At 39.9% G+C, this 10,900-nt stretch overlaps 1 protein-coding gene across 1 annotated transcript; it reads right to left on the reverse strand.

The window, feature by feature from the left end:
- Nucleotides 1-6,100: 6,100 nt before the first annotated feature.
- Nucleotides 6,101-8,144, reverse strand: LOC133111291 (UDP-glucuronosyltransferase 2C1-like). Its single transcript, XM_061221492.1, has 2 exons — nucleotides 8,086-8,144; nucleotides 6,101-7,704 (listed from the first exon to the last, which is right to left on the reverse strand). The coding sequence occupies exon 2, from the start codon at nucleotides 7,697-7,699 to the stop codon at nucleotides 6,101-6,103; it is 1,599 nt and encodes a 532-aa protein (XP_061077476.1). The 5' UTR covers nucleotides 7,700-7,704; nucleotides 8,086-8,144.
- Nucleotides 8,145-10,900: the final 2,756 nt, after the last annotated feature.

A 10,900-nucleotide genomic window follows, 5' to 3' on the forward strand; every position in this document is an offset into this window, starting at 1 on the left:
ATGGGACCGGGATTTTTTCCCTCCCAAAGAGACGTACTCGGTTCTGTCGGAGAGGTATGATTTGAACCAATTCAGAGCAAAGTCAGAGAGGCCGATAGAGTGTAGACGGTTAAGGAGGATGTGATGGTGTCAAATGCTGCGGTTAGGTCAAGCAGGATGAGGAGTGAAGGGGAGCCAGCATCAGCCGTCATCAACAGGTCATTAGTGACCCTGACTAGTGCTGTTTCAGTGCTATGGGCAGTGCGGAAGCCAGACTGGAACTTCTCTGCAATGTTATTGAGTTGGAGATGGTCCTGGAGCTTCCACCTCCAAACTTCACTGTTGGTATAGTGTTATTCGGGTGATGTGCAGTGCCATTTCTCCTCCAAACATGGTGTGTTGTGTGACAGCCAAAAAGTTCAATTTTGGTCTCATCTGACCAGAGTACATGCTCCCAGTAGTTCACTGGCTTGTCCAAATGTTGTTTGGCAAACTTTAACAAGCTTCAACATGTCTTTTTTTCAGTAGTGGAGTCTTGCGGGCTGAGCGTGCACAGAGGCCATGGCGGTGGAGTGCATTGCCTACTGTCCTTTCTGTCACAGTTGTACCTGCTGCCTCCAAGTCTTTCTGGAGCTAGAGCTACTCTTCTAAGTATCCTTCTGACTACCTGATCAGAAATCTTGCGAGGAGCTCCTGTGCGTGGCCGGTTGATGGTGGAGTGATGTTGCTTCCACTTACGGATAATGCCCCCAATGGTGCTTACTGGAAGATTCAGAAGTTGTGAAATACGTCTGTAGCCAATTCCATTTTGATGTTTTGCAACAATCTGGTTGCGAAGGTCTCGAGAGAGCTCTTTACTTTTACCCATTATTAGATGTTTCTTGTGTGGCACCTTGGTAACAAAAAAAACCCTTTTATAGCCCATCAATATATTCTAACCCAGCTGACATTAATTAGCACAGATTGGAGGTAGAGTTGCCTCCTAATTAGTTATGGTTCCTTGCCTTTCCTTGCTGTAGTGTCCTGCTTTTTCTTAGTGTGTTCAATACTTTTTTCCTGTTTCATTCCACTTTATTACACATAACTTTATTTACATATGGACTTTAATGTTTAGATTTTTGTCTGGATTTTAATACCAAATATACCAAAGTCTGGTACAAATTTCACTTGAATAGGCTCATTGGAAATACATTTACTGGACAAAATGTGTCAATACTTATTTCCTCCATTATATCTCCGGAAACCATATGGTGCTCCATATCATAGATTCCCCTCATTCCTCTATTGTCCTGGGTCACCAGAAAGGCATGAGATTTTGGGCTGGAGCCCATTCTGTTTAGCTCATTGCCTTTGCCAAGCTCACACTCCTGTTCCGAGAAGTAATCCCCAGAAAGTTCCTGATCTTAAAGAGATCCCTTTCGAGTACCTGGGCCTGAAAGAGGTCTTCTGTAAATCCCGATCGACCTCCTTTGCCTCCTCACCGGCCCTACGACTGTGCCATCAACCTCCTTCCGGGAACCACCTCGTCCAGGGGGCGCCTGTTCTCCCGATCCTGTCCTGAGACCGAGATGATGGAGAAATACCTCGGTGAGTCCCGGGCTGCAGGAATTATTTGTCCCTCATCTTCCCCTGCTGGAGCAGATTTCTTCTTCATGGGCAAGCAAGACGGTTTGCTGCACCCATGTACTAACTTCCGAGCCCTGAACGACATCACAGTCAAGAACCGCTATCCTCTCCCCCTCATGGCCTCAGCATTAAAACAACTGCAAGCGGCTACTATATTCACCAAACTGGATTTACGCAAATTTGTTTTTGTCTACCGAGACAATATTCTTATCTATTCCAAGACCCGGGAAGAACACATCATACATGTTTGCAAGGTTCTTCAACGCCTGTTGGAGAATCGCCTGTTTGTCAAACCCAAGAAATGTGTATTTCACTGTTCCACAACCTCGTTCCTGGGTTACATAATATCGGCGGGCAACATCCGTATGGACCCCAAGTAGGTTACTGCTATAGTCGAATGGCCAAAGTCTGCCAGTCGCAAGGACCTACAATGCTTCTTGGGGTTTGCTAACTTCTACCACCGATTCATTCGCAACTACAGCACTATTGGCTTCGCCTCTCACTGCCCTCCAGCAAAAGATCCTTCATCTGGAACGACAAGGTCAACCAGGCATTCTTATCCCTTAAGGACTGATTCACCACAGCCCCTATCCTCATACACCCGGACCCCACCAGGCAGTTCATTGTCACGGTGGACGCATCCAACATTGGGGTAGGGGCTGTCCTGTCACAACGATTTTCCTTTTGTCTGCTGTTGGGACCTCAGTGAGACGGGTGCGTGGGGGTTGGACCCAAAATGCACGACTCAGAAACAATGGTTAGATAAAGTCCCGGCAGGGCTTTATTCGGGACGAATCCCAGGAGCGTAGTCAAAACAAGCAATGTCCATACACGTAGATCCAGCCAAACAAAAAGTAAACAAACAAAAAGCATGGTGCCGAGGGAAGAGGCAAACTCGTAGTCGGTAGACGTGCAGGAAGGTCCGGTAGCAGGAGAGCTGTCAGCGGGGCAGATGTACAGGCGGACGGCAGGCAGAGTCGTAGTCGAGGGCGATGCGGAAGTCGAAACCATAAAACAATCAGCGAGGCAAAAGTACAAAGACGGTAGGCGAGGACGTAGTCAAAAACAAACAATGGTCAACAAAACAGAAATCAATAAACAATAGTCGGTAAACAGGCTTGGATCTAAACGTGAATCAATCAGAAAATAATGCTCAAGAGTTGCGTAGTAAACTAGAGGCAGACAATTTCGCAGTGAACAGTAGCGCGACTGGGATATAAATGCAGGTGTAGACAGGTGTAGACAATTAGTTAGAGCGTAGCAAGGAAATGGAAAACAGGTGCGATGGATGACAAGTTTAACAAGGTGATTAGTAATCGTTAGTAATAAACCTATCCTGCCCTAGCATTAGTAAATTAGTAAATGACATGCACGAGAAACGTAAGGTAACATGAACACATGATTAGTTTGTTAGTTTCTACCCAATCCTGATCTAGCGTTAGCAGTTTTAGTAAATAGACAAATGGAAACAATTAGGGAGTGAATGACAGAAAGAGAGAGAGAGAAAAGGCGGAACGCAAGGTTTGCGGAAAGACATGTAAAAGTGTATGTTTAAACAGTAACCAGTCTACGTAACAATAAACATAAATCAAAACATAACACAAAACGAAACTAAGACGATAACCATTCAACATAACAAGGTAATATAATCGTAACAAGAAATAAACTAAACAACATGACGAACCTAGACTAACATAATACATGATAAGACAATACAAGACTAAGACAAAATGAATAAACATAAAACATGGCGGGACAGACCTGAAACGTGACACTCAGTACCATACATAACAAGAATTGAATGTGTAATGTTTCCACTACATTTGAAATATTGAACTAAAAGCTTTTTATTCAACTGTAAGTCCATATCTGGTGGTATAATGGTGCTATAATACTTAACAGTAAATGTACTAAGTTATTCCGCAGTGTAACTTGTAATGTTTTGGGCAATATTTGTCACCCAGGGCTGTTAAGGAGTTAAAGTATACAATACACCTGGAAACAATTTAAATAATTTCAATTTAATTCAATAAACAATCACTAAACTATTGGTAACTCTTTTCTCAAACAACAACCCAATGATTTGAAATAGACAAACAACAGCTTGTCTATTTCAAGGAATTTGTGAATCTGTGGAGAGAGAACTTTAATAATCTCTAACTTTAATAATCTCTGAAGAGTTTAACATTTGTAATTACTACACTGGTAGTTATGTATTTACAAGATAGGAGCAATCACTAAACTATTGGTAACTCTTTTCTCAAACAACAACCCAATGATTTGAAATAGACAAACAACAGCTTGTCTATTTCAAGGAATTTGTGAATCTGTGGAGAGAGAACTTTAATAATCTCTAACTTTAATAATCTCTGAAGAGTTTAACATTTGTAATTACTACACTGGTAGTTATGTATTTACAAGATAGGAGCAATATTGAACTACAGTATGGAAAGGGCATATTAGTGCAAGACCCTGCCTGTACTTATCAGAAAGTGAACTTTAGCACAGAGAAACAATTTGCACTGTCATCATTATTCAAGGACTCACGTGGAATGAGCTGGAACCTGTTTGCACTCATGAAGAATATGAAATAAAACACTCAGTGAGAAGTTTATTAGATAGACCTATCCACCAGCTTGTTAATGCAAATATTTAATCAGCCAATAATGTGCCAGCAAGTAAATGCTTACAAGCATCCAGACATGGTAAAGAGGTTCAACTGTGTCTCAGACCAAATGTCAGAATGGGGAAGAAATGTGATCAAAGTGATTTGACCATGGAATGACTGTTGGTGTCAGACAGGGTGGTTTGAGTATCTCAGAAAAATCTCTTGGGATTTTCATGCACAACAGTCTTGACAGTTTACAGAGAATGGTACTGAAAACTAAAAACATGGATAGGATATAGCAGCAGAAAAAAAATCTAATAAATAACAAATAAAGTGCTCATTCTTTCAGTGTGTTAAAAGAAATGCTTTGAAAAGTTTGTGTTCGGTAATTGGCGTCCAAAACTGGTTCCTCCATGTTCAAATCAACCAATAGGTGTCAGGGTTGGGAGGTAGTATCGGTCATGACCACCAGGGGGCTTTATTATTTTTATTTTTTCACCTGGTCCTCGTTAGTGCCAAGTGAGCCTTACCTCCGGAAGGTATTTAAAGCACGTGCTGACTATCGGTCAACGCTTTGGTGTTCACTGTTTGCTCTGTCACCAAGCTGGTATGCACGCGGTAAGACTGTCTGTTATGAGTCAGGTATCATGCAGGTTCTGGTTTTCTGTCTCATTTAAAAAAGAAAGAAAAGGGTAAGGAAGACGCTCAGCTTGTTGGTGCTGTGTGCACGGCTGACGCCTTCCGTAAGGTTCTCTGTTTTGTTTTGTTTTGATTTATAGCTTGTGTGAGCTTGCGGGTGAGGGACGTTGTCCCCAGTATCTGTATTGTTGGTTTGTGTTTTCCTGAGCTGCGACTCAAGGTTCTTTGTTTTCTCGTCTAGTGTTTTATACGAGGTTGTTCTTTTATTTTGTCCCCGGTCCGGGGTTTGTAGTGCTCGCTTATAGCACTCCTTTTCGTTGGGTTGTTCACCCTGGTTTTTAAGGGTTGCTTTATTTTCTGGTAGACGTTTTTTGGGGCTGTTCCTTTTATTTTGGTCGGAGTTGTCTCCAGACATTTTCTGTTTCCTATACCTTCCGGGGTTTTGTGGCGAACACGCTTGTGTGTTTGCTTTAAAGGGATTACCCTTAGTCGCTCTTGGCTCTCCGCCAGTCCCCGACCTTACAATAGGGTCCTTATGCCCAGAGTCACTGGCCTCTCTTTGTGTACCTCCCCACAGAACATACAGTACTGCTTCCTTTTACTGTCCCATAGTACCATGCAAAAGGGAATACAGTATGTGTTATGAATAGGACATTATTTGGTAATTACCCCTGGCCAAAATAACTTATGTTGGGCTAGGAGACAGCTGTGGAAAACCTTGCAAGACCTGGTTGTATGGACTGCTGCATAGAGCATGTCAGTGCACCAGTTCCTACAGCTTCTGAGGGAAATGGGTAAAAAAAAAAATTCCACTCCACTTTTGGTCTCTGCAGGCCTCAGGAAAACATGAACCACAGTCAGGTGGAAGTCAGATGTGGTTGATTTTTGAGTGAAAAAAAAATAGTGGGGTTTCTAGAGTTCATGTCAGGACATTTTAGGACAATAAAAAAAAAGGCGTGTACCAATCAAATGTAAACACTTCAAATAATGCAGTAATGTAGAAAATCATTGTGAAAATCATGTGTCAAAACCGGGCTGGCATTATGAATAGTTATCTACTTAGTCAAACACAGAATGTGGTTTAACAGAGTTTAATAAGCAATATAAAGTTAAATTACACCAATAGCCTACAGATTAATACAAATACAACTTGGCATTTGATTAATCAAAAATTGTTAGTTTCAACAATAGCTTCTTATTGGTAAAGCTTTTAATTTATATTTTTAAGCCAATAAGAATCCAGTACATTCAATCAGATTTTATTTTTCTTTTACATGCCGTGCAGCACAAAAATCTGATGATAGCAACAGCAGTCAGCAATATAAAAAACACAGCAGCCAACAGCAGCATTATAACATCCACAGAGTGGTAGGCATACCAGGGCATCCTGTAGGACTCTGTGCGCAGGTGAGCAGCACCTTTGTGTCTCATGACAAACTCAATCCAGAACATTGCACGGTCCAGTGGTTTCATTGGCTGGTCCAGATGCAGCCTGGAGAGTCTCTGCATGTTCATCCTGTAGGATGGTTCATGAAGCACTTCCTGTAAGGCCTGGAGGAAGATGCTTCTGTCTATGTTAGCAATATCCACAATCGTAGCTGCTCCCCTAACTTTCATCCTAGAAAGGTTATCAGGCTGATCAAAGATCAGCGGAATGCCAACTATTGGAACACCATGGTAAATGGCCTCCAGAACTCCATTGGTTCCTCCATGTGCCACAAAGGCTCTGGTCTTTGGATGACCCAGAAGATCATTCTGTGGCATCCATTTGACCAATAGGGTGTTGTTACCTAGAGTTTCTGGCCTTTCTCCTGTGTGCCTCCAGATGATCTTCTGAGGCAGCTGGGCAAAAGCAGCAGCTATCTCGACTGCTATATCATGAGGAAGGTGACCAACAAAAGTCCCCAGTGACATAATAATGATTCCATGTTCTCCAGAGCTCTGCACAAACTCCTCCAGGTCTTGGGGAAGAGGCTTAGCAGGCTTACACTGGAACCCTCCCATGTACACAACATTGGGCATCGTTGGGCGTGGGAATTCAAAGACAAAATCATTTCTCATGAGCCATATATCAGCTGCCTGAAACAGCTCAAAGTATTCAATTTCAGGCCCAAAATATCGTTTGCAAAATTCAGTATAATGAGGTTTTGGAATGACCGCAATCTGCCATAATCCAAAGAAATATGTTAGCATATTCTGCATACGTTGGGGAAAATTCATCTTGTCTGTTAACTCTGCTCCAGGAAAAGGAACAAAGGATAATGGTGAGGGAGCAATTGCAAAGTGACCCTCTCCATGTATAGTCCATCTTACATTGAAAACCAGAGGAAGTTTAAGACGATGAGCCAGCAGCACCCCACCACCAAACCCAGGATCAGTTAGAACAACATCATATTTAGCATCCAAGACAGACTGCATTAACTCCTCATCGTCAAACATGTGGCTCATCATTTCACACAAATTTCTGTTAATCTCTGAAAGCATATTCATAATTTCCATTTCAACACTTAAACGGGTCCAAAAAGAGGCTCCTCCTCTGCGAATTTGCAGTAACCTTGACATAAATGAACCGAAGACCTCTTCATCGAACCCCCCCGTGTTTTGGATGGTGATTGAGGTATAGTGAGGGGATGTTTCCTTTATGTACCAGCTGTTTGAGGCACGCACCACAGTGACAGTGTGGCCCCTGGAAACCAGCTCTTCAGTCAGGACTTGCATGTTCACCCAGTGGCTGCCATCCAACGGGAACACCAGCACATTCCCTCCATGTACCCCAGGCAGAGTGAAGATCAGGAGTGTAATTAAGATGAAGTCTGAGTGCTGCATCTTCCCACAGAATCTTTCCATTTATCCTGAAATATATAAACCTTACTGAAATCTCAAAACCTAGTTATTAAGTTTCATACAGTTCCAGTAAACCTTTTTTTTTTATTTTTTTTTACATTGAGTAAAATATTTGAAAATAAATATGAATATGGTTAAATAATTTAAGTTTGCGCTGTACTGGCAGTTAGTCAAGAACAACGGTCTGATTATGCAAAAAAATTTAAAGTTCACACATTCAGCTCAGGTGCTTGTAAACATCAGTATTAGTCAAGGACAGATGTGCACTGCAATATTTAGCTGCATTCTGAACAGATAACACCAATTAAAGACAGCAACATACAATAAATCTCAGAAAGAATGTGTGAACAATTTAATAATCTAATTTAGAGAGCAAACAAGTCACTTACCCAAGAAAGACAAGAATAAGCCAGTCAACACTGAAAAGAAGAGTAGAACTTTTACAGGCAGCGCTCACCAGTGTAATGAAGTCAAAAAGGGCATAGCTGCTGTTTTGTTATTTTTATTCTGAAAGTCTTTTAGTTATTTTTACTTATTCTCATCTTTATACTCATCACTAATGTTTATTCATCATTATTTCATATTTTGTTGTATTTGAAAAGTTCAGAAACATTGTATTTATGACATTCCCAGTATCCCTGAACCTATGAACTTTTTTGCTCTTAAAGTACATAAGCACATGTGTGAATGACTCTGTCCCAACCAGAGCACTGCTTTATCTTCTGGTGGGCAAGCAGAGCCAGATGTGTTATGCATTGATTTTAACAGATGTTTTCTCTTAAGCATGAGTTTAAAAAGAAAATGACATTTTGAAAATCATGTCCAAAAATGTTTAAGCAAAATGGTTTCTTGTGACATGGTTTAAATGTTATGATACAGTTTAATCAAACATTTGCTTGGTTCATAATTATTGTGCTAAATGATATGATACCAAATAAAACCTTGTGTAGATGGATTTTTCTTCTGCAAAATTAATATGGTCCAACAATTCTATATATATATAAGCAAATAATGTGTATGTCTGTGTCTGTGCAGAAAAAGTCCGTTCCAGAATGATTGGCACATTACTGAAAATGAAGAGAAAATGCTGCATATAATAAACAACACAGATGATATGACTACTACCAATACTACTAATACTATGACTAATAAACAGAAGCAGAACATGTCTATGAATTAGAGTATCTTATAATCTGAAATAGAAATACTAATGAAAAATTAATAATCTTTAATAGTTATTTACATATAATTCAGTAAAGAACAAAAGGAGCTTATACTGAAAGAACATTTTGTATTGGTGCAAGTAATATACAGTTATGTTCAATATTAGTACAACTCCAGTAACCTGATAAACCACTGTTATTACATTAGATTACATTAATGGCATTTGGCAGACGCTCTTATCCAGAGCGACGTACAGCAAAGTGCATACCCATAACCAGGGATAAGTGCGCTGAAAGACCCAAGAGGGAAGTAGAATTTCAACTGCTACCTGCACAACAAAGATAAGGACCAGGGCCTATTTGATCATCTTTTTTCTTTTTTTTCTTTTTTTTCTTTTTTAAATCATAATACCGCTACATGCAAATGTATGAACAAACCGCTTACGTAGCCAAACACTGCTTACCTAGCCAAACTAAACATCCTGGTACACAAGTAAATCACAGAAAGACAACAATTAAGGTTTACAGGGAGGTAGGGAGAGACAGGGAGAGGTGCGTCTTCAGTTTGCGCTTGAAGATGGGAAGAGATTCTACTGTTCTGACCTCAACGGGGAGTTTGTTCCACCACCGTGGAGCCACAACAGACAGTAGTCGTGAGCATGAGGTGGAAGTTCGGAGAGGGAGAGGTGCCAAGCGGCCTGTGGAGGCCAAATGAAGAGGTCTGGCAGGGGTATAGGGTCTGATTTTTAGGAGGTAAGGTGGGGCAGACCCCTTCACTGCTTGGAAGGCTAGCACCGATGTTTTGAATTTGATGTGAGCCATGACAGGAAGCCAGTGGAGGGAAGTAAGCAGGGGGGTGACATGTGAGTGTTTGGGAAGGTTGAAAACCAGATGGGCTGCTGGATTCTGGATAAGTTGGGGGGGTCTGATGGCATAGCTGCTGTTTTGTTATTTTTATTCTGAAAGTCTTTTAGTTATTTTTACTTATTCTCATCTTTATACTCATCACTAATGTTTATTCATCATTATTTCATATTTTGTTGTATTTGAAAAGTTCAGAAACATTGTATTTATGACATTCCCAGTATCCCTGAACCTATGAACTTTTTTGCACTTAAAGTACATAAGCACATGTGTGAATGACTCTGTCCCAACCAGAGCACTGCTTTATCTTCTGGTGTTTAAAAAGAAAATGACATTTTGAAAATCATGTCCAAAAATGTTTAAGCAAAATGGTTTCTTGTGACATGGTTTAAATGTTATGATACATTTTAATCAAACATTTGCTTGGTTCATAATTATTGTGCTAAATGATATGATACCAAATAAAACCCTGTGTAGATGGATTTTTCTTCTGCAAAATTAATATGGTCCAACAATTCTATATATATATAAGCAAATAATGTGTATGTCTGTGTCTGTGCAGAAAAAGTCCGTTCCAGAATGATTGGCACATTACTGAAAATGAAGAGAAAATGCTGCATATAATAAACAACACAGATGATATGACTACTACCAATACTACTAATACTATGACTAATAAACAGAAGCAGAGCATGTCTATAAATTAGAGTATCTTATAATCTGAAATAGAAATACTAATGAAAAATTAATAATCTTTAATAGTTATTTACATATAATTCAGTAAAGAACAAAAGGAGCTTATGCTGAAAGAACATTTTGTATTGGTGCAAGTAATATACAGTTATGTTCAATATAAACCTTACTGAAATCTCAAAACCTAGTTATTAAGTTTCATACAGTTCCAGTAAACCTTTTTTTTTAATTTTTTTTTTTACATTGAGTAAAATATTTGAAAATAAATATGAATATGGTTAAATAATTTAAGTTTGCGCTGTACTGGCAGTTAGTCAAGAACAACGGTCTGATTATGCAACAAAAATTTAAAGTTCACACATTCAGCTCAGGTGCTTGTAAACATCAGTATTAGTCAAGGACAGATGTGCACTGCAATATTTAGCTGCATTCTGAACGGATAACACCAATTAAAGACAGTAACATACAATAAATCTCAGAAAGA

The sequence above is a fragment of the Conger conger genome, chromosome 15 (assembly GCF_963514075.1).
Source record: "Conger conger chromosome 15, fConCon1.1, whole genome shotgun sequence".
Classification (NCBI taxonomy): Eukaryota; Metazoa; Chordata; class Actinopteri; order Anguilliformes; family Congridae; genus Conger; species Conger conger.